We start from the raw sequence: 23377 nt of genomic DNA, 5'->3' as shown, positions 1-23377 counted from the left end.
ATTGTACATACACAGGTGCATGCATCTACGTATGTATGTTGTGTGAGATTGTTTTAGACTCATATGCATAACATAGCTAGTGCTGAAAGACTACTCATGCGGACGCTTTGTGCCCTCCCCCGCTGCGTGGTTTTCTGAAACAAGCGAACTCCCCCTTTGTCTTCTCTCTCAATCGCTTGAGGGTGACCCGCATTTCGCTCAGCTCTGACTGCAGTCGCGCGCGAGCTTCGTGAGTGGTTCGACGGTCCAGTTCCACATAGATTTGGCTCTGGATGGCCGATGCCTCGTCAGTTGAGTATTGGGACATGGTTTGCGCGATGAACTCCGTATCGAGCGTCGCCTGCATCAAAGCGGCGAGCGTATACTGGGACCGTGTGCTGAAGGCGGTCAAAAGAGACGTTGAGATCTGGGTCAACAGATATGTGAGGATGACTGATAGTAGAGGCGACTGTGCGGCCGAGAGTGAACGACTTCCCGTGGTCAACAGGGTGGACGGAATTGTGGTTGTAATTTCTGTATGAACCAATACAAGTGCCAACATCGCGTTATACACATATGGGCGAACCTGCTCTGGCCGCGAGTCACCAGCTGGTTCCCAGTCGGGTCCAGCAATGCTCTCAATGATTGTTGAGTTTAGTTTGTTGATGGTCGGTTTGGTGTATGATTGGAACAAACGGTCTTCTATCTGGCCGAGTACGTCCCGGATAGTCGTTGCCTCTTCGGTCAATTTCACCGAGAAGGAGTTCTCAAAGTATGCAACTAGCTGAGGAACAAGGTCGGCTTGGAAGGCCTTGATGTTCGATAAAGTCAACAGCAGGCGCACATTCTACATCACAGTCAATTTCCAATAAAGCAGTTGGGAAAAGGGCAAGGGCAAGTACTCACACGATCACGAACATCAACCGCGTCTGCTATAAGCAGGGATGTTGCTGGATCAGTTGTGGTTCTGGTGATTGTCGGTCCAGCTAGAACCCACTCATCTTCCCCGTCTGTAGATGCGGGATGTTCCGCATTCTCGACGAGTCCACTGAGAGCTTTGTAGACGCTCGACACAAACTGGCTGCGCACCATGAGCAACAGCTTTGTAGATGGCTGTGTAACGATATCTACAGAGCCCGCCTTCACCATAGCCTCCGAGATATAGAGTATTCTTTGCATGCCACTAATGATGGCATTCTCAAAGGAAACGAATAGGCCAGGCATCTTCGTAAGATCCCTTCTTTCCGGGTCTCGTGTCCAGTCTTCAAGCATCTTGCAGATTTCGGCATCCTTGCCCCAGGCCGCGCAGGCCACACGCACGGAGCGCTCACGGGCGACACTAACAAGCGACTTGAGGAGATCGTGAGTATTGCCGCTACTCGACACCGGTTCCAGAGCGGCCATTTCACTAGCCGCTGTTCCAATTGTTACCAGAAATTGACTGAGATAATGCACACCGCTGACGGAATTCGAAAACGGCGGCCAGAAAGCATAGTCTTCCCAATATTCCCCGCGTTTGGGAGTAGGAAAGGGCATGTTCTTTGGGTCCAGCTTGAAACGCGATTCCGTAGGAGTTACTCCGAGGCTTCCTGGGCTGTTGGGACTCGCTGCGGAAATCGGAGATGTGAGGAGAGACACATCATCCACCGGCGGGTCAGCAAACAGGGACAGTACACTCTCGCGAATCAAGTTAACAAGCTCAACGGCGCCTTTCTGCAGATCCCTCACATCACTGGAGGACAGCCGGTGGTGCTTACGGCTTTCCCCCTCGAACCCGGCTGGTAAAAGCTTTTGCTTGCTGCCGCCGATGAAGGATTGCGCTACCTCCCAGAAGTCGAACACTTCACCAAGAAGACCCCCCTGAGAAGATAAAAGCCTGGTCAAGTAGGTATTGATGCACCCCCACAACTCAATCACCTGATCAGTATCTCGCATTGACTCGTTTTCTTTGGAATTATCGCGTGGTGCGAGGCGTAGATACGAGGCCACTGCTTGAGGTGTCGGTTTCTCACCGCTAGCAAGCCGGCGTCTCAGAATCTCTATCTCTGATTTGCAACGCTCACAGAAAGCTATGATCTTGGTCTTGAGGAAATCATACCGGCTAAGAAGCCAGACCCAGATAGGATTGTCATCCACCCCTAATTCTAGAAGAGCACATATCAACTCCATGTGCTCCTCGACTGGACCAGTTGCTGTGATGGTCGTTGATGTTGTAGGCGCATCGCTCAAACGCCTCCATAGATCACGCTTGAACGCTTGAATCTGCTGGTCCACATCTATCCACATCCTTCCCATGGCCAAGATAACGTGCGTTTCCTCATCGGTCAGTGGCCGCTCCCTCCCTGTCGCGGTTTCGGCGATGTTCTTAGCGGTCTTCGCAAGAGAGCGTGCTTTGCGAAATTGCTCAAAAACAGAATCATAATCTCGCTGCTTGATCGACTTCGACAGTTGCCCTCCGATCTCATAAATATCCCGGTGCTTTTCCATCATTTCCACCACTGATTTCAGCACCTGCTCTCTCTCGCGACCGCCCAAAGCTGGCCCCCACACCTCCTCAGCCTTCACGGACGCTTCCAGCAGAGGCACTCGGATACCCTTCATGCCGTACTCGCTCTCCTTGGTGAGAGCATTCTTTCCGGGTCCAACCTCTGCAATGGCGGTAGTGGAGATGCTGTGCCTGCTACCGGAAAGGTTTCGGAAATGTCCAACCGACCTGCGGTGACCTTGGGGACTTAACAGTTCCTCCTTCTGACCTTGGGTTTTCATTTCCGTATAGACGCTATCAATCGTGGCCTTCGCTCGGACGAAGCGCTCAAAGTTTGCTTCGACGAGGACTTTCAGGGATGCGGACTTCTGGTCGATGGATCGGGAGAGACAATCGAGGCCATCGAGGAGGGATTGTATCGACGCGTCGGAATGCACTTGAGAAAGGAACAGTGAAGGCGAGAACGAGGTTGAAGAGAGCAAGAATTGATTTCGTAAACGGCTCTCTTCGTCCAGAGATAAGCCTCGAGCTTTAAGGATCTTGAGCACGCTGTCGCCCATTCCAAGGGGGTCCGGTTCATCCACCTTAAGATTCTCCCGCCCATTGTTCCCTTTGAATGAACCTAAGGTGACACTCTTTCGAGTGCTATTGTTGCGCTCCAAGGCGAAGTAGCGAGATCGCTCCGAGCGGGAGCCGCGGCGTTCCAGCGCCTCGGCCTCCTCTGGATCGCTTTCGTCCAACTCTGCGGGCCATTCTTCAGGAAAAGCCGATGGGAGATTATAGTAACTGGCCACGTCGACCTCAGTCATGGTGAGGACGAAATTACCGAAGGAGGAGGGAGGAGGATGATGATGAGGAGGAGGAGGAGGCGGAGGAGGAGGAGGAGGAGGAGGAGGAGGAGGAGGAGGAGGTGGTGGTGGTGGTTGTGGTTGTGGTTTGGTTGTCGTCGTGATCGTGCCAAGGGTGCGACAGACTAAGGAGAAGACAATTAGGCTGTCACAGCGTCATATATTCACACACACAGCTATACTGTACAGGTAGTCTAAGCGTGGTGGAGCAAGGGTAAAAAGAGAGAAGTCAGATTTCCTAAGAAGGCAAGGATAACATGAGTAGTGGATAAAGCTAAAACGTGCCGTGTTTCCCAGCATTAGGTTAGTACTGCATCACCACCTGGCAGGCCTGACAAGGGACGGTCGGAATACGTAGGAGGTAGTCTACTCCGGAGTAGTTCAGTTATCTGATCGTGGGTCCAGTTGGCCAAAACAGCCAAACAGCCAAACGGCCACACACGGCATGCCTGGATGGCTGCTGGTCTGGTCGGACCGGGAGCGGCGCTGCCGAGACTGGGCAGGGAAGTTCACACTCATTCAGGTTCAAACTGCTTTCACACAGCAAAGCCAGTCCAGTCCGCCCGCACCGACCGCCCGTGCCCGCCGCCTTTCCCTTCCCATCCTTCCCATCTCCTCTCCTCCCTCCTCTCCTCTCCTCTTCTCTCCTCACCTCTCCCCTCTTTCTTCACCAATCCTTCCTATCGTATCCTCTATCTTATTCTCGCACCCCTCCGTCGTTGTATTCTCGGGGACCTGTCACAATGATCGCTGCTAGGAACTTTGTCGCTCCCGCCCGCCAATGCTTGCGGACCACACGTGTGTCCCCTCGCATTGTGTCGCCTCTCTCTCAGGTAAGGATCGGACAGAGCCTTTGTCCCGATTCGTTCTGGGACAAGCTAGATCTTTGAAGCTGACCATTTGTATAGCTTCGCTCCTACTCCGCCGCTGCCGACGAGCGCGTCGCTAAGTTCAAGGGACAGAAGGGTTCTGATGTATGTCGCGCTCCGGGCCAACCGCCTGAACTTTTTTTCCCCATACCTGCCCGTCCATGTCCTTTGGTCCGGCAACTTCCGCCGCGATCATCGACAGTTCCTCCTTTCTCCCTGGATTCGCAAACCATACTATACGGAGATCTATCCAAACATGGCTCTAACGATTTGGTTCTAGGGAAAATACACTGTTACCCTGATCGAGGGTGATGGTATCGGCCCCGAGATCTCCCAGTCGGTGAAGGACATCTTCGCTGCCGCTAATGTAAAGCTCTCCCATCCTCGACCATCTGTGTGTCGCATCATCCAATACTCACCAGTATCGCTATCTAGGCCCCTATCAAGTGGGAGCCCGTCGATGTTACTCCCATCTTGAAGGATGGCAAGACCGCCATTCCCGACGAGGCCATCAAGAGCGTGCAGAAGAACTACGTTGCCTTGAAGGGTCCCCTCGCTGTAAGTTCGCATTCTACGGTTGCTACTATAGAAGCATTGGCTAATAAGCACCCTTAATAGACCCCTGTCGGTAAGGGACACGTCTCTCTCAACCTCACCCTCCGTCGTACCTTCAACCTCTTCGCCAACGTGCGTCCCTGCCGCTCCATTGCCGGCTACAAGACCCCCTACGACAACGTCGACACCGTCCTGATCCGTGAGAACACCGAGGGTGAATACTCCGGCATTGAGCACGTCGTCGTCGACGGTGTTGTCCAGAGCATCAAGCTCATCACCCGTGAGGCTTCCGAGCGTGTCCTCCGCTTCGCCTTCCAGTATGCCCGCTCCATCAACAAGAAGAAGGTCCGTGTCGTGCACAAGGCCACCATCATGAAGATGTCCGACGGTCTCTTCCTCAACCTCGCCCGCGAGATTGCCAAGGAGTTCCCCGATATTGAGTTCGACGCCGAGCTCCTCGACAACTCCTGCTTGAAGATCGTTACCGACCCCGCTCCTTACAACGACAAGGTTCTTGTCATGCCCAACCTGTACGGTGACATTCTTTCCGACATGTGCGCCGGTCTCATCGGTGGTCTCGGTCTGACCCCCTCCGGTAACATTGGTGACGAGTGCTCGATCTTCGAGGCTGTCCACGGATCCGCCCCCGACATTGCTGGCAAGGGCCTTGCCAACCCCACTGCTCTGCTCCTGAGCAGTATCATGATGCTTCAGCACATGGGTCTCACTGAGCACGCTGCTCGTATCCAGAAGGCCACCTTCGACACCCTTGCCGAGGGTAAGGCCCTCACCGGTGACCTTGGCGGTAAGGCCAAGACCCACGAGTATGCCGAGGCCATCATGTCGCGTCTGTAAGGGATTAAGCTACGATTGTACTATTCCCTCTTTATACCTTGTTCTTTTCCTTTAGCCTGTGAATGACTAGACTAAATGTGTACTCAAATCCTATATGTCCCTCAATGTATGTAGATGCTATATTATCACTTTGTCTTAAAAAGCTGTGATATGCTTGGGTGCATGTATAATGACAGTGAAACTTCATGATATTTGTGGTTAATGTTGGGGAGCATGATCAACAACCCGATAAGAATTCATGGATACCACCTGAAATGCGGTGATACCGAAATAGGCAAACGTAATCGTACAAAGATAGACAAACCCCAAACGCCAGCTCCTAGCTCCAGGTATCACCTCTTGCAGTAGTAAAAAAGAACAATCATGCGCACCTGACGGCCTTCAAGCCTGTCGTCTCCGGCCGCCTCTTCTCGTGCCTGTTCCTGCGCCTTTTTTCTCCTTCTGTTTCGATCGAGACGTTTGCGCGCGCGTGCTCCGTGTCGTCGGTGAGCCCCCAGCATCTCCATCGGCCTCGTCCGGATCGCTATCGTCCTTGGCCCCGTCCGAACCGTCCTCATCCCCTTCGTCCGACTCATCGCCCGACTCCCCTTCGTCCTCGTCATTGCCTGAACCTTTCCCGACAGTCTCAATCTCAACCTGCAGTCGCGATGAGCGCGTACCACGGCCCCCTTGCCGTCCACCACGACCGGGTTTCCTCCCTCGCGAGGGCGCGGGAGACGAGCGGGGTTCTAAATCTCCGGAAAGGATAGTCAGTTAACCTCCATCAACGGGAACATAGAGCTTCACAACGCGCGCCCATGTCGAACCTAAAACTGAGAGGGCTTAGGGTTCATTGGAAACCAAAACGTACCATCCGTATCAGCCACCGTGCTCCCTCTTCGCGAATCCGCCGGTCCACTCGGATCCGGCGACGGGGATCCCTCCATAGCCAATCTTCTCTCGAACATCAGGTCGCCGTATTCGTCCTCGGGAAGCTCGAATGGGCAATAGAACTCCTTTGTGCCATCCACGTCATCGGGGATATCGGTGATCAGGGAATCTTCCTAAAATGCACGTCAGGACAATTGAGTCAACCTTCAGTAACAGCCGTGACGCGCCTGGAGATGGGCGCATAACACAAGTCAAGAGACTTACACGTTCATCCAGAGCTGGGAGGTTGTACAAGGTGTCTAGCTTTTTCCAGATCCCAGGGATTCGAGTATGTTCGGCATTGGCGGGCGCGTATCCTTGACTCTTCATGAATTCCGAGATAGCGATCATGCGGAAGTGTTTATGCATGCCTATCAAGGCGGCGGTGCGGTGCAGCACACACAAGTCAGCCCAAAGCAGATTCGCAATCCGCTTTTAGAATTCTTCGAGTGGAACTCGTTGCGGGCCTAACGTACCGACGGGCTTCCATTTGATGATCCCCTTCAACAATGCTGTCTCTTGCTCATCTGTCCAGGGGTCTGTGACCGGGTCGTAGTCGGCGGGCGGTTGGGTTCCCCCCGGGGCGGCGGCGCTTGCGGAGGAGGGTTCGGTGGTGCCGCCTGGGGGGGTGAGCTTGGCTTTCTTTCGAGGGGGCATAGTGATTATTTGTGTGTGTCGCGCGTGTGATGAAAAGTAAGTAAGCGAGAGGAACGGTTGGAGAGGGGGTAGTATCGCCGTGATTTGGTCAATTGAGCTTCCTTGTAGCTCTCAATGTCCGGAGATGCAAGCAACAGCAGGTTAGCTGCGGGTGAACCTGAATTCAAGGTTCCTCCTCTCGGTTTCCCGAACAAGCGGTGGCCCGGGCGTACCTTAGCCTGGGGGAAACTAACCCGTTTCAGGTAACCTGCCTATTAGTGAGCCGGTGATCTCGCGCTGTCAGTCTGAAACGCGTCGCAATTTCCCGACGATGACGATTTGTTCGGAGCAACCCTTTGCTCAGAGGCCGTTGCGGTGTGCGGTTTGTTTACTCGAGAAGTGACAATGGACTTGGATGAGTGTGTCAGGGACCCGTTCTCGAGTGAGGGTCTGTGGAGACTCTCCGAGTTCACTCTGCAATGTCTGCAGCCGTTGGAGGCCCTGCCGTGGGATGAGAGGCTACCAGGTGTGTACAATTGTTGCCGGCACGGTTGCGCGCAATTGGACTAACCAAAGGAAACATTGATTAGATCTCTCCGGCGGAGTCTTCAAACTACCTCTAGACATCTTTGACAAGGTTGCGCCTCGGATACCTGAGCTCGACGTTTTCGAAACCAGCTTCTGTGACCCGGAACCACCACTGCTACCGACATTAGATACCTCGAGCGAAAGCCAGTTCGAGACAAGTTTCGATCAAAACGAGGAGACGGAACAAACGGAAGTCGGGCAACAGCCTCTTGATGACATCTGGGCGCCGGATAACATTCTGCCTAATCCTGACCATGAAGTCTCACTTAATTCCTGGGAGAAGTTCTTTGACCGAAACCACCGTGAGCAAGTAACCGCATATTTCAGCGAGTCCGGCGCCAAAGGCTTCGACGCAGCATTAGCACATCAGGCTGCCAAGAACAACAGCCCAGAAAGACATCTCATTGTTCGCAACGGTGTCTATTTCCAGGCCTTGTTTAGACTCGGATTGGGCTGGGGTTCCAAGTTCTTTCGCTACAATGAACAACATAACACATTCGAGGTCGTGCACGACAATCTTCGCATCTCCGGCATCACTTCTACTACACTCAAGGCGGTCACAACTGATTTGATTGAGTGCGGAACCAAAATGCAGAAGATTCGACGCTTCGTAGACAGGATTCCTGTCAAGTCGAACGAACTATCGACGCTCAGCGCTTTCTCTAGCGCAGCAGCGGTTATCATCTACACCCTTGAAAAGCAACTCGCCAGACATGTCAGCCATATTGCTTCACTCCTTCAGATCAAGAGCCTCTTCGCGCAATGTGGGGATCTCGTGCATGTGCTAGCGAACATGGTTGACGCTGTCCAGGGATCAGTGTCCGAGACCCAACTGATCTCCATCGTCCTCGAACGAGCGGCCCACTTCTCACAGGTCTTTGGCCAGATGGAGCCTCTTTTGCGACAAGTTATTGCTCGGGTTATGGAACCTTGGCTCTCTTATGTGGAAACTTGGGTGGGGTTCCAGCCGGAGACTTTGACTTCGATTGAGCTCGCGTCCAGCGGGAGAACCTTTGTGTTTCGCGAGACAACGGATACCCACACATTCTCGTCTAGGGCGACAACAGTCGATTATAGATTCCTCCCAGATTTGATGCCATCTTTCGTTCCTTCGGACCAGGCACAGCTTATCTTCGAAACTGGACGGAGTTTACGGCTTCTCAAGCGAAATCACCCACAACACCCAATCGCAAGCCACGCGGCCTATGGTGCTGAGTCCGTCAAGCTTGACTGTGCTGGCAGCTGGTTTGACATCGAGAAGATTCAGAGAAAGGCATCTGATTACGAGGCGCGGCTGCGTGCTGCAATCCTGAAATACAACCGAGGGGAACAGCTCGACACACCCGCCGCTGCAGCGTCACTTGCTCCGAACCACGAGACGGACAGCGAGACTGACGGGGCGTTCGAGTTGCTCGACATCGACAAGGCCTCGAAGACAGCCGGCCTCCTGCCAGACGACGCGGCTTTGTCGCAGAGTCGACTCGGACGCCTAATCGAAGAAGCCCGTCCACTTCACCTCGAGTCTCCGCACACCCAGAGCCACGACCTCAGTCCCGAACTGACATCCACGCCTTACCTGTCCCTCGCGCCTCTCCTATCCTCTCAAGCCATTCTCATCGACTACTCCTGCCTACACATGCTCTTCAAAGAACACCACCTGCGCACCCACCTCACCCTCCAATGGCGCTTCCAACTCTTGGGGGATGGCTTCTTCACCACCCGTCTCTTCCACGCCCTTTTCGATCCCGAGATGACCAGCGGCGAGCGCAAATCCGGCGTCGTCCGCACCGCCGTCCACACCGGCCTTCGCTTGGGGACCCGTAGCCGCGACACCTGGCCCCCCGCCAGCTCCGAATTGCGCCTCGTCTTGATCGGTCTCCTCGACGAATCTTCTTCCTCCTCCTCCTCCACCAAGAACACAACCAACCCCACCAACGACCCCCAACCCAACGACACCCTAAGCTTCTCAATCCGCACCCTCAGCCCCGCCGCCACCCAGCGCGCCCGCAACCCGCACGCGCTCGAAGCGCTCGACTTCCTCCGGCTAATCTACACCCCGCCCACCGCCGTCCTCGCCACGATCTTCACCGCGAACGCCCTCACCAAATACGATCTCCTCTTCAAACACCTCCTCCGTCTCCAGCGCATGGTCTCCGTCGCGACGACGCTGATCCGCGACGCCACGGCCCGCACCTCCCTGTCCGGCGACCCGCACAACATCTACCAGCGCTTCCGCGTCGAGGCGCAGCACTTCGTCCTCGCCGTCGCCGACTACTGCTGCCACGTCGCCGTCGGCGCGGCGTGGACGCGCTTCCAGGACCGTCTGGCCCGCGTCGAGGCGTGTCTAGACCGCGGGGACATCGATGGCGCGATCGACGCGGCCGCCGGCTCGGTGCCGCGGCTCCGCGAGATGCACGAGGCCATGCTGGACGAGATGCTGCGGGCGATGATGTTGAGCGGCGAGGCGGAGCTGGAGCTTGAGCAGTCGGATCAGAGCTCTGCACAAGAAGCACAACACGATAATCATCAGCAACTGGACAAGGCGAGGCGGTGGCTCGAGGCGTGCTTCACTTCGATACTGGAGTTCGCGCCTTTCTCGCTGGTCGACGGGGCGGACGGGGTGAGGGGTCCCCAGGCCGTGGAGGAGGTCCGTCGCTTGTATCTCCTGTTCCGGAAACAGGTCGCGGGGTTCCTGGCGTGTTTGAGGGGCGTGGATGGTGGTGGTGCTAGTGGTGTTGAGCCGGTGTCTTCCTCGTTTACTGGTCGGAGAGCGTGGGGGAGGGAGGGCCTGACGAGCGTGTTTGATCATTTGCTCGCGCGGTTGGAGGTGAAGGCTTACTATTGAGGGCGCATTCTTCTTGAGGGTTGTGGGTCTGCGACGATGTAGGGGTCATATCTTGATTGAGTATCATGGAAAGCTACTACAAGTTAATGTGGATATACATAGGGACGTTAAGTACATAATATCCTAATATTAGATACATGGTGGAAAGCCTTCAATGGGGCGGCTCAAGCTCGTTTCAACCGGAACGACTAGATGGACAAACAGGGTGGAACAAGCTAGTATCTCGAGTGATATCTACTGGAAACATGTAAATTGCCGGTATGTGTGCATCTATTATAACAATACCATATTTACAAGCCACGGACGTGCGAATGTAGTGCCAACCATACCACACTAGCCCAACCACGAACCCGGCCACAAGCCAAAACCGACCAAGAATCAGAAAAAGTGGAGGTCGGACTCCGCCCAGCCTTGCGCCAGCAAGATCCTGCGGGCCGACTTCTCCATGGCCTCGGGGCCACAGACCAGCACCATACTCTCTCCGTCGTTGACCGCGAACTCGCGGAGCATGTCCTCGGAGATGCGTCCGCGACGACCGGTCCAGCTATCGGGCGCCTTGGTCAAGGTGTGGACGATCTGGCACTTTTTGTTGTCCATCGCCGCAAAGGCGTCGAGTTCCGTGCGGCACAGAATATCCTCCTCTTGTCGGTTGCCGTTCAGGACCACGCACGTGGTGGGATCCGCTTGGTCCTGCATCACCGCGCGCAGGACCTGGAAGACGGGCGTGATCCCGGTGCCGCCGCAGATCATCTTGAAGGAGCGCACGGCACGCTCCTTGCCGCTGACGAGGACCTTGCCGTGGCCGAGGTACTCGAATCGACCCGTGGGGCCCTTGCAGTCGATGGCCGACCCCAGGGGAAGCTTCTCCAGCGCTGTGGTCATCTTGCCGCCTTTCTGTGTGGGGGTGTCGAAGTAGATCTTGACCAGCAGATCCATCGTGCCCTTTTGGCTGGTTTCTGAAATCGGGGTGTAGGAGCGAAGGATGGACTCCGTGCTTGAAGCTGGGTCCGGTACCTTGATCATGAGGTGCTGACCGATGGGAAGACCCAGAGTCTGCTTGTCATGCTCAAGCTGGAAGGTGAAGATACGTGTGTCCCATGATACTTCGGTTTTCTTAGTGAGTGTCATCTTCGACCACGCTCGTGATTGGAGGAACTCGGCGCGTGGCTCGCTGGATTCCGGTGCGTTGTCATTTTTGAGTGCCTCCAGGGAGGCCTTGTCCATCGTACCGATGTGATAGTCGGGCATCATCTTCTTCGCAGTTTCACTGTCTGTTGGCGGATTAGTGTTCGAACGGCTGTTGCAGATTACTAGGCTGACTTACGGATGGCGAGAAAGTCCTCTGATACATCCAGTCCGGCGGATGAGATGATGCTCTGGGCCCCACCAGGATGACCTTCGAGAAAAGCGGTGCCGTCGTAGACTTCCCCATTCACAATGAACCAAGGCTTTTCCTCACTGGAATTGCTCTTGAACTCCTGCAGATCGATCACACGGGTCACGCCTTCTTTCTTCATGTTGATCTCCTTCTCGACCTCAGGCACTGCTGGCTCTTCTCCTTCGTGACGCTCGCCCCAATTGCCGTTCGCCAGGTCACCTCCCGCCTTCTTGACACGCTCCATCCAGCCACCAGGACCAGTAGGATCAGTCGGATGCTCGAAGAAGAGCATTCCATTCTCCTTTGTAATGCTCACTCGGAACCAAGGATTGTTCATCATTCCCAGAACAGACCAGTACATGTCACGTGGCTGGATACTTAGGGCTTCGTCCATTGCCCGGACGAGAATGGCATCGGTGTTTGCAAGCTCAGGTATGGCAATATCAAGGGACCAGAAGATCCAGCAGAAGCATGTTTCGCGCCAGGACATGTCCACTTTGCCACCAAACAGATCGCCTTCGAATTCGCGATATTTATCTTCAGCATATGTGATGTCCGCTAACCGCCAGGCTGAAGAAACGTTAGCTTCATCTGACATGAAGGCTGGCAAGTGAGGACCATACTTTTGCCTTTATCAAGAGAGATCTCGACTCGTGTGATTCTCCTTCCACCACCTGCATATGCGTAGCCCTTGACAATGTACGTTGGTCCAGCCAACGAGAGATCAAGCATCTCCTTATGCTGAGGGTATGCAACGGCAGAGTTGACGTTGAGGTCGTAGATTGCATACCGGTCATCACGCCACCAGTTAGGATCACTGGCAGACATTTCAGGTGATACCATTGTGCTGTTAATTGTTAGACAACGAGTCTTTCCCCTGGGAAGCTGCGGGACTTACGGTAGAACTCGGTTATCATAAATATGGTACCAATTGTCGCTTGGCGCATCGGTAAGAATCAGCTTCTTCAGCCACTTGACACTCCGGCCACCGATTTGACCGGGTACAACGGCCCTAAGAGGGCGACCATGGTCTGGACGAAGAGACTCTCCGTTCATCTTATGGGCAAGCATGATTCCCCTATTAGGATCCATGGCCCAGTTGAGCTTGACGGATGTACCGTAGTATCCATTGGGCTACCATATTGTTAAACACCAATCGTTTACGGATGCTATGAAGACTTACCAATTTATCCGCACCCTCCATGCAAACGTACTTGGCCTTTCGAAGAGGCTTAGCACTGCGCAGAATGTCCGCCATCATGGGACCGGTCCAGAGCGCCGTTGACAATCCCGCTGAGCCCCATGAGAAACCCTTGGATTTCCTTACGGTGTTCTGTTCTTTGCGTCTATTTCCGGCGCATACCATGGTGATGGGGGCAGTGATCTGGTCGTATTGCTGTAGTATCTGACGAAAGTTCAAGACTAGCGGCTTCTCCACCAGACTTCATCAATTGTCAGCAAATGATTGCCTGTATTGTCGTGAGATATGGTACTGACCCTTCAATACTGATCTCCCAGTTGGGAATGTCTTCATCCTTGACTAGAGGGACAGGCCCGTGATTTCTGACATAGAATAGTTCCGGAGAAGTCAAGAACCCTTTGTGTGTCTATCAGATTGGACATTCCATGACCAAGGTCTGATACTGGGAGCCACTGACCTTCATTATACAATGCAGTAAGTGGCGGCTCAACGTTGAACGGATGCACACCCGTTAATCGGATCAGACGAGGGTCGCGAGGAACGTGGTAATCAGGCGTCGGCTTGTCCACGTTCAGAACCTCCGTAGGCTCTTTGGATGGAGGCGGTAGGGGTATATCTGCGAGTTCAACCCTCGAGAATTCCTCCTGCTCTACCGTGATGGGGCCCGACTTGAGCGGGACAGTGAGGATCTCCGCCCTCACTTCTGTGACTGTCGTCATAATGAACTGGTACGTTCTTCAACGCAAGGGCCAGATAAACGGCCAGAGTACGAGCAGATATAGCTATTACCCTGAGTCAGGGCTCTAACACGCCTGAGGGTCCGGCAGGATGCCTGTAAAACTGAGAAATAGGGAATGAGAGAGCCTCGGGCAGTCAAATAATCGGCAGTACTCCGGGCAGAATTTGGGATCCTAGGGGGGAAAACTATAAGATCCGGCATTTAAATTAGCTTAACAAGCAACAATCAGCCTGCGGGATCTGGTCTACCCACGAAGCACAGGGCAACAGTCTCGCTGGCTGCGAATAGTTGCACGGGGTCGGGAAGGGATATTTCCGCGGGGAGTCAAAGTGAGGTATAACCAGGTAACAGAAAGTGAAATGGCAGACACGGGAGAAAGACGTAAGGAGCAGAGGAAGTCTACTTCGAATTCCAGTCCTTGTTCGCCTCCCAAGGCAAGCTTGTTCTGGTCTGGCGCATTCTGGTGTAGTGGATAAATAAAAATAAAAAAACAGTACAAAAATCCCCTTAAAATCAGACTATAGCATAGACTAGGGGAAATAATGATTAGGCGAGAGGCAAATAATAATAAAATGAGATACAAAAAAAAAAAAAAAAAAAAAAGGGAAGAAAAAATCCCCGATGAGAAATAGAGGGAAAAGAAGGTCCATTTTGGCCGCGGAGAATGAGACGAGAACCAGAAAACGAGCGATGAACAAGGCCGGTGCCGGACGGTAAGTAGTTCGAGATCCACCGGACCCACACCCAACTCCATCGGACTGATTACGAGGAGGTGTGAGGTTGTCGAGGCCGGGTCTGACATCGGAGAGCCGATTCGGCCGTAACTAATTCGTAAGGGATGGGCAGATGGGCCTCATTTGCGCCATTTCCATCATCGCCATGCATTGAGGAAGAATGTTTGGAGGAGACGGAAGTAGAGAAGCGAGAGCTGCATAAGCCTATCTGACTCAGCATGCGCATATCTTGCACAATGCTCATGCACCCAATCGGGTGGATCAGCTTGGCTTATCAGCATTTTCGATAAGCATCGGGACTATTGTTGGTAAGACCATCACGATTCTCTATCTTCACCCGACTATCAATCATAATCTCCCCATCTCCCCCATCTCCTACCCTTTCTCCGCGGAGACATGCAAAGAAACAACCTTGCTGGGTCCAGAATGGTATCTGAGCGCTTGATTCCCCCCCGCCCCCCCAGTGCCTTAATCCTTATCCATTCGCTCTAATATCTCCGATCCACGGCTCGTACCCATGAACGGTGGCTCCTACGATCGACCTGGCGGGGCGCAGAGGCCCTGATTGTGGCTAAAAATTGGCCCAATCGATTGTCTCATAATTTGTCTCTGAATGTAATGCCACGGAGAAAGACAATGCCTCAGATCAGTCAATTTGTCTGCAGGCGCTTATCAGCATCCTTGGCGGAAATCACCATGACACCAGCAATAGTATATGAGTAGAAAGCTTCTTGGCCATTTGGTGACACAGACAACCCTCTAGTGATTCCCTGTGAGCCGCTGCAACATCAGGACCTCCTGAGTCCCCATCCTCCGCCACCATGCCTCTGCTGGATGGATCCAGGAGCAGCGATCCTGTCATTCCTGGCACTCTCCACAATGCCTACCCCCAGACGTCATCAATAATGGAGTCTAGCTTGGATACGGAGCCGCGCAGACATGACTCGAGTGCGCGTCAGAAGATCGTAGTGGTAGGCTTGGGCATGGTTGCCATCTCGCTCATGTGCGTTCTCTCCCATCTAGAATGTATAGTATGAGTGGAGCTCGTGCTGACTACCCATGCCTTCCTATAGCGAGAAAATCATCAAGCAGGATGCAGATCGTCGACAATACGATATTCTTGTCATTGGGGAGGAGCCTCATGTCGCATACAATCGGGTCGGCCTATCCTCCTTCTTCGAGCACCGCAAGATCGAAGACTTGTATCTGAACCCCACAGAATGGGTAAGACAACCGTGATCCAGATGCTGCACATGGGTGGTAACTGACTTCAATCAGTATGGATCGGTCAAAGATAGATCCTTCGACTACCACCTCAACACACGAGTAACCAAGATCATCCCCCAACGCAAGTTAGTCACGACATCAACAGGCGATACCATCACCTACGATATTCTTGTTCTTGCTACTGGCTCTGATGCTGTCCTCCCCACTCACACTCCTGGTCATGATGCAAAAGGGGTTTTCGTCTACCGGACCATCTCTGACCTCGAGAACCTCATCGAATTCGCGTCAAAGCATAAAGGCGAGACAGGAGTCACAGTTGGCGGAGGCTTGCTAGGTCTCGAAGCAGCGAAGGCCATGACCGATCTTGGAGACTTCGGAAATGTGAAACTGATTGATCGTAACAAGTGGGTGTTGGCCAGACAGCTCGATGGAGACGCAGGGACGCTCGTGACACGCAAAATTCGAGAGCTGGGCTTGGACGTGCTGCACCAGAAGCGTGTAGCGACTATCAAGACCGACGCTGACAACAACGTCACGGGAATCGTCTTCGAGGATGGCGAGGAGATTGACTGCTCTTGCATTTGCTTTGCTGTATGCTTCTTTTCTCATCTGATGTTGCGAATGTTCTCAAGCTAACCATCTTTCCAGATCGGAGTACGCCCCAGAGATGAGCTGGGGCAATCCGCCGGCATTCAGTGTGCGGGACGAGGAGGTTTTGTCATTAATGAAAGGTATGATTGTGTAATCAGTTCACGCCGACCAACCGTTATCTAATCGACTCTCGCAGTCTGCAAACATCCATTGAGGATATTTATGCTGTCGGCGAATGCGCAAGCTGGGAAAACCAGACATTCGGTATCATAGCGCCGGGTATTGAGATGGCCGATGTCTTGGCATACAATCTGACAAATCCTGACAAAGAGCCAAAGAGTTTCACAAGGCCTGACTTGAGCACCAAGTTGAAGCTCTTAGGTGTGGATGTTGCCAGCTTTGGCGACTTCTTCGCTGACAGGGATGGGCCCAAGTTTCTGCCGGGTCAAAGGCCCTCACTTCAAGCCGATCGGAAAGACACTGAGGCTGAGTTGGAAAGTGAATCATCAGTGAAAGCACTCACCTACAAAGATCCCTTCAGTGGCGTTTACAAAAAATACTTGTTCACCATGGATGGCAAATATTTGCTCGGCGGAATGATGATCGGAGATACGAAGGACTACCTCAAACTGAACCAGATGGTCAAGATGCAGAAAGAGCTAGAAGTGCCTCCTAGTCAGTTTATCCTGGGTGCACAAAATGACGGAGAGGAGAATGGAGACGACCTGTAAGTTTTGCTTCTTTTTCATACTACATGCATTGGCTAACAGATGGACAGTGACGACAGTACTCAGATCTGCGCTTGTCATAATGTTACCAAAGGGGATTTGGTTGCCAAGATCAAAAGTGGCACCTGCAAAACCATCGGCGAGGTTAAATCGTGCACTAAAGCAGGGACCGGTTGTGGCGGCTGCATGCCCTTAGTGCAGTCGATCTTCAACAAGGCCATGCAGGACATGGGCCAAGAAGTCTCGAACAACTGTATGTTGACTTCCCCTCACCTAAGCTAAGAAATTGGAAATTGACATCCGCATAGTATGTACTCACATCCCACATTCACGAGTGGATCTGTACAATATCATCGCTGTGAAACAGCTGAAGACTTTCGAAGATGTGATGGGGGCTGTCGGAAAGAACCCCGAGTCGCTTGGCTGCGAACTGTGCAAGCCTGCGATCGCGTCCATTCTCTCGAGTCTCTTCAACCCCCATATCATGGATAAAGGATACCATGACTTACAAGAGACGAATGACCGATTTCTTGCCAATATCCAGCGCAACGGTACATTCTCTGTGGTTCCCCGTGTTCCCGGAGGTGAGATTACCGCAGACAAGTTGATTGCCATTGGACAAGTGGCAAAGAAATACAGCCTATACTGCAAGATCACCGGAGGTCAGCGTATCGACATGTTCGGGGCAAAGAAGCAGGATCTCCTCGACATTTGGACAGAACTCGTGAATGCGGGTATGGAGAGTGGCCATGCTTATGCCAAGTCCCTGCGAACTGTTAAGGTGAGATCAGCCGAATTTCATGCTATATCGTAAGAAATGACTAACATCTCTTTTCAGAGTTGTGTGGGCACGACCTGGTGCCGTTTCGGTATTGGTGACAGCGTTGGAATGGCCATCCGACTAGAAGAGCGCTACAAGAGTCTCCGATCTCCTCACAAGCTCAAAGGTGCTGTTTCTGGATGTGTAAGAGAATGTGCCGAGGCACAGAACAAGGAGTAAGTCAGACAAATCTCTCGACTTCGGTGATACATCAGGCTAACATCCTCCAGTTTTGGCCTAATTTCCACCGAGAAGGGTTTCAATATCTTCGTTGGAGGCAATGGAGGTGCCAAGCCCCGGCACTCGGAGATCCTAGCCAAAGATGTGCCGCCCGAGAAAGTAATCCCCCTCATCGATCGGTATCTCATTTTCTATATCCGCACAGCGGATAAGCTTCAACGAACAGCCCGCTGGATAGAGAACCTTCCTGGTGGAATCGAGTACCTGCGGGAAGTAGTGGTTGATGATAAGCTTGGGATTGGCGCGGAGATGGAGCAGCAAATGCAGGAGCTCGTGGACGGTTATTTCTGCGAATGGACGGAGACAATCCGAGATCCCAAGCGGCGCAAACACTTCCAACAATTCGCCAACACAGATGAGACAGTCGAGACTGTGGAGGTCATCAAGGAGCGTGGCCAAGAAAGACCCACCTACTGGTCTAATGAGCCTGCAAAGGCGGATTTCAAGGGCCACCAATGGTCCGGTCTTTCGTGGCAGCCTATGATCAAAGCAGACCATTTCTCGGATGGCATTACATCCGCAAACCTCAAACGCGGGGACACCCAGCTGGCTGTCTTCAAAGTTAAGGGCAAATTCTATGCGACCCAGCAGATGTGCCCTCATAAGCGTGCTTTTGTCCTGTCCGATGGCTTGATCGGCGATGATGATGCCGGCAAGTACTGGGTGTCATGCCCAAATCACAAGCGCAACTTCGAGCTTAATGGGGAGCAGGCAGGTCGCTGTTCCAACGACGAGAGCATGAACATTGCCACATTTCCGGTGGAAGAGCGTGCTGATGGTTGGGTCTACCTGAAGCTGCCCCCGGTGGACGAGCTGGACTCACTCCTCGGAACAGAGAAATGGAAAGTGAAGAAGGGAGAAGCACCGGACCCATTCCAGAAATATGACAGGAAGTACCGGGGTATCCGTGGGAAGAAGACGGCTGAGAAGGTACCGGCCAATAAGCGGGCGGCGCCATCTGGAGTGATTGATTGGTAGAGGTTGCAAATTTTCGCCTTTGATGAAGTTGTCACGAAGCTATGTTAGATACCTGAGGTTGCCAGTGCGTCGGCTGGAAACTCATGTGCCAATTCTGTAAACTAATGAAGACAATTTGATGTTAACAGCATTAATCCTATACCTACGACAACTTTGCATATAATACACAGAGATTTTGCTGACTGGAGCATTGTTGTAAGGCCAAAGCCTGGATTTTGATACAAGAAACATAAGGAGGAATCATCTCATCCCATTGTACGTAGGGATGCCCGGAAGCTTCCTTGAACGGCAGAAGGGATTTTGTGTGGGCCTTACTGTACGGGGGGTAATTACTGCATAGGTACATACACTTTCGTCCAGTTTTACTCAAATATTTTCTGTGTCTATCATTTTTCTGCTATTTCAAGACTTCGCCTATTTCAAGGCAATTGAATCTAGTACCGTAGCAGGGAGGGACATATTACCACCACAGGAGGTTAGGGTACGAAACATCACGTTTGCGGTTTGTCTAATGTATGGAATGTAATTGGACGGCCAACTGACTGCCGAACATCAGCCCATCGCGTGGTCTGTGCAGGCGGTGGGCTCATGATCTCCACTAAATGCTTTTATCCATGGATCAATCCTGAAAAACAAACTTCCACCTCCCCTATTATCGTCGACACTCCCCCAGTCCCCCTTATCATCCATCCCCTATCGTCCACTCAGGTTCGCTTTACGAACCGTGGCTTGCTCTCTGACAATCTATTTACCTCAGCAATGTATCTTGAAAACCATGAACCAAAAAATGAAAAGGAAAAAAAAATAAAGAAGAGAGACAAAGAAAGAAAGAAAGAAAAATTGGCTTCAGAGCTTCTGACACCGCTCCGAAACACCCGCCTTTTCTGAGTCTCCATCGAGATGGAGACACAATACTCCTCCCATCCACCACGGATGACCATTCAGCAAGGTCGTTTCAGAGACTAGTCGGGACTAATCTGGAGGAGAGACTATAGCCGGTTAGGCAAATTGACGAAAGTCAAGCAACACCAAGAAATCGGGATGATCCATTCCCAGCGAAAATTTTTCTAGCTGCCGATGGAGATGGGCCTGAGGACCGAGGCCCACTTACCGGTCGAATTGGGCCTTGTCACTGCCGTCTCGCTGCTGATACCCTACTGATAGATAACCAAGAAACCTTCCTGACTGTCCTGGGACCTCCGCGGAGTTGTTCTCCCCAGATTTACATCCTTATCAGCCTCAGTATCAGCGCCACGCCTATCAACCAACTCCTTTGCCGTGCAGGGTCCCTTTACCTTATCTCTTGGCCGGTTGAATCACCCTTGTTGGCCACTTCTCGACATGGGGTAGAGAAATGGGTCTGGATCTTCTTTCCATACCACGAACCCTGAGGTCATCTCCGGCTAGTCCTGTGCTGCTGCTGCGCTACCAGCTGCGGTATCCACTACCATATTAGCACTGTCCGACAAGTGGATCACTGCGCGTCGCTCCCCAGATTGGCTTCATGATTTTTGCCTCGATTATGATTTTCCTGCTGCCGCACTGCCCAGTGCCGTTACGAGCTGCTGAGAGATATGCGACTGGGCATGTGTCCTAATCTCGGGTTGACACAGTCATGGCTTTCATCTGTATATCTCCTAGGAGATAGAGATATTGCTCTGGCATGGGGGATTTTTTGCCAGGTGCATCATCATACTGCGGTGCTCATATCTCCATGCTTCGGGGATGTGATTCTAACCATGGTCTATATATGAAGTGCAATTTTCTCCCCCTAGTCTGGATTAAATCTGCCTCCCTTGTCCTACAATACAGGAAAACATCCGGACCCATAGCACCGTCGTTTAGCTTAGCGGTCCGTTGGTCTATTCTCATTTCCACGCCCTGGTGGTGTTGCCTATTGTGGTGCCCTCGAGCTCAATCTATAGTCCTATTACTCTTCTTGTGCCCTGTACTTCGGTTTCAGTTCCTAAACCACCACTCAGACACCTTCGTACACGGTGTGACTGACTATGGACTTCGTCAAACTTCTCTTTGTCTCGCCGGAGATCAACCCAAGTAATCGCAAAGCACAGTCTATTCCTGTTCTCAACCCGTTTGATCGATATGGACGGGTCTTCTTCTTCTCATGGCTCGGGTTCATGGTTGCATTCCTCTCGTGGTATGCTTTTCCGCCATTGGTGAGTGGGAGAGCCTTCCTCCTTGACCAGTATGAAGCGAAATGACTAACACTCCGAGCTTGACTAGTTGACCGTCACAATCCGAAAAGACCTGCATATGACACAGCAAGACGTGGCAAACTCGAACATTGTTGCCCTGCTAGCAACGTAAGACACATACCCTCATATGTGCGCAACAAGCAGTTGACCGATTGTCTAGACTACTTGTGAGATTCGTGGCAGGCCCTCTGTGTGATAGGTTTGGACCGCGACTGGTGTTCATCGGACTGCTGCTCAGCGGTTCGATTCCCACTGCCATGGCTGGTCTGGTCACCACGCCTAAGGGACTGATCGCGTTACGGTTCTTCATTGGGATCTTGGGAGGTACATTCGTGCCCTGTCAGGTTTGGTGCACTGGGTTCTTTGACAAGAAGATTGTCGGAATGGCCAATGCCCTTGCGGGAGGCTGGGGTAATGCTGGTGGTGGCATCACATAGTACGTTGTCGATTCTCGGAAACATTATTGCAAGACATCAACTAATGCATTTTAGCTTCGTGATGCCCGCTATCTACGATTCGCTGGTATACTCGCAAGGCCTCACACCACACAAAGCCTGGCGTGTTGCTTTCATTGTCCCTTTCATCATCATTGTTGTTATCGCAGTGGCGATGCTCTTCTTATGCGAGGACACACCCACGGGTAAATGGTCAGAGCGCCACCTCTGGGCTCGAGAGATGGCCGGCGAGTCAGACGGCAACATTGTCGACCTCAAGGCGGACATGAGGTCCGCACAGCCTTCCAGCACGCCATCTATGACGAACGTCATGGCAGACGTGGAAAAGAAAGGCGCACAAACCCCCGTGTCTCTTGGCTCTAATTCCCAGACCATCGCCGAGTTCGATGCCATCCGAACGGATACTGTGGTGGCCCCCACACGCAAAGAGGCCATGGGGGTACTTTTCAGTCTATCCACCGCCGCCGTCGCCATCCCTTACGCCTGCTCCTTTGGTGCAGAGCTCGCCATCAACTCCAACCTGGGCGAATATTACTCCGCGAACTTCCCCCAGATGGGCCAGACCAAGACCGGGCAATGGGCAGCCATGTTCGGTCTGCTCAACGTCGTCTTCCGACCCGCGGGCGGCTTTTTGGCCGATCTGCTCCTTCGACGAACGCAGAACCTGTGGTCGAAGAAGATCTTGCTTGTGTTCCTTGGCGTCATCATGGGGGCCTTCGAGCTGGCGATCGGGCTGACGAACCCCAAGTCCGAATCCACCATGTTCGGGCTCATCGCTGGGCTTGCGTTTTTCCTGGAGTCGTGCAATGGTGCCAACTTTGCCTTGGTGCCGCATGTCTATCCGTTTGCCAATGGTACGTTCTCGCTGAAGCTGTCTTTTTGATCTCGGGTATACTAACGGATGTGCAGGTGTTGTCTCCGGTGCAGTGGGTGGAATGGGCAACCTTGGCGGGATCATCTTCGCGATCATATTCCGCTACAATGGCTCGGACTACTCGAGGTCCCTCTGGATCATCGGAGCGATCTCGATCGGGGCGAACGTGCTTGTGTCATGGATCCGACCCGTGTCGAAGAAGCAAGTTGTACAACGGTAGAGCGGTTGTTCTGCTTCGAACTGTTTTCTGGTTTTATTGATGACTGGTTTTATGATGGATACCAAGCGTGCACTTCTCTTCTATGATGTTCTTAATCTCGGGGTTACGATATGATATATAACCTTTGGCTTCCCACAGCTTCCACCTGATCTCCACCTCTCCACAATATATATAAGCGTACCTCCCTCACCCTGCAAGTTCGAAGTATAAACCGCAACCACCACAAGCTCCCTTTGAGTAATGATGCCAACCCGAGACCCAGGAGAACCTCACCTCTCCGCCCCACTCACCAAACAACAACCTTGAACAGCAGTATAAACCTCCGCCAAGCCCACTTCACCAACCCGTGAAGATCACCACCCACCACCACCCCTCACGCCACGATTCGGGTCAAAACACCCCGAGCC

General features: G+C 52.7%; 7 protein-coding genes across 7 annotated transcripts; 4 read left to right on the top strand and 3 right to left on the bottom strand.

The window, feature by feature from the left end:
- Nucleotides 1–6: 6 nt before the first annotated feature.
- On the bottom strand, nt 7–3279 carry ASPACDRAFT_74390 (exocyst subunit SEC5). Its single transcript, XM_020204202.1, has 2 exons — nt 886–3279; nt 7–826 (listed from the first exon to the last, which is right to left on the bottom strand). Exons 1-2 carry the CDS (start codon nt 3271–3273, stop codon nt 95–97), a joined length of 3120 nt encoding a protein of 1039 aa, XP_020061159.1. The 5' UTR covers nt 3274–3279; the 3' UTR covers nt 7–94.
- Nucleotides 3280–3969: 690 nt separating this feature from the next.
- Nucleotides 3970–5859, top strand: ASPACDRAFT_74389 (isocitrate dehydrogenase (NAD(+)) IDH2). Its single transcript, XM_020204201.1, has 5 exons — nt 3970–4145; nt 4221–4286; nt 4462–4548; nt 4617–4739; nt 4800–5859. Exons 1-5 carry the CDS (start codon nt 4056–4058, stop codon nt 5589–5591), a joined length of 1158 nt encoding a protein of 385 aa, XP_020061158.1. The 5' UTR covers nt 3970–4055; the 3' UTR covers nt 5592–5859.
- A 485-nt stretch (nt 5860–6344) lies between these two features.
- Nucleotides 6345–7157, bottom strand: ASPACDRAFT_56249 (uncharacterized protein; the record flags this gene model as incomplete). The annotated part of the gene is made up of 4 exons (XM_020203104.1): nt 6345–6397; nt 6442–6634; nt 6726–6871; nt 6977–7157. The coding sequence occupies 4 exons, from the start codon at nt 7155–7157 to the stop codon at nt 6345–6347; spliced, it is 573 nt and encodes a 190-aa protein (XP_020061157.1).
- A 384-nt stretch (nt 7158–7541) lies between these two features.
- Nucleotides 7542–10569, top strand: ASPACDRAFT_56248 (tubulin gamma complex associated family protein; the record flags this gene model as incomplete). The annotated part of the gene is made up of 2 exons (XM_020203103.1): nt 7542–7662; nt 7727–10569. 2 exons carry the CDS (start codon nt 7542–7544, stop codon nt 10567–10569), a joined length of 2964 nt encoding a protein of 987 aa, XP_020061156.1.
- Nucleotides 10570–10947: 378 nt separating this feature from the next.
- Nucleotides 10948–13867, bottom strand: niaD (nitrate reductase NiaD; the record flags this gene model as incomplete). Its single annotated transcript, XM_020198979.1, has 7 exons — nt 10948–11840; nt 11894–12517; nt 12571–12794; nt 12846–13081; nt 13131–13389; nt 13445–13544; nt 13606–13867. The coding sequence occupies 7 exons, from the start codon at nt 13865–13867 to the stop codon at nt 10948–10950; spliced, it is 2598 nt and encodes an 865-aa protein (XP_020061155.1).
- A 1575-nt stretch (nt 13868–15442) lies between these two features.
- niiA (nitrite reductase niiA) lies at nt 15443–19205 on the top strand (the record flags this gene model as incomplete). The annotated part of the gene is made up of 9 exons (XM_020202216.1): nt 15443–15624; nt 15695–15845; nt 15900–16439; nt 16497–16579; nt 16636–17166; nt 17218–17420; nt 17476–17948; nt 18006–18163; nt 18218–19205. 9 exons carry the CDS (start codon nt 15443–15445, stop codon nt 19203–19205), a joined length of 3309 nt encoding a protein of 1102 aa, XP_020061154.1.
- A 2009-nt stretch (nt 19206–21214) lies between these two features.
- ASPACDRAFT_38369 (MFS transporter) lies at nt 21215–22970 on the top strand (the record flags this gene model as incomplete). Its single annotated transcript, XM_020200436.1, has 5 exons — nt 21215–21382; nt 21450–21529; nt 21582–21857; nt 21913–22730; nt 22786–22970. 5 exons carry the CDS (start codon nt 21215–21217, stop codon nt 22968–22970), a joined length of 1527 nt encoding a protein of 508 aa, XP_020061153.1.
- Between the last annotated feature and the right edge of the window lie 407 nt (nt 22971–23377).

The sequence above is a fragment of the Aspergillus aculeatus genome (assembly GCF_001890905.1).
Source record: "Aspergillus aculeatus ATCC 16872 unplaced genomic scaffold ASPACscaffold_1, whole genome shotgun sequence".
Classification (NCBI taxonomy): domain Eukaryota; kingdom Fungi; phylum Ascomycota; class Eurotiomycetes; order Eurotiales; family Aspergillaceae; genus Aspergillus; species Aspergillus aculeatus.
Note: the sequence above shows the minus strand (reverse complement) of the source record. Positions and strands in the feature narration are given on the sequence as shown.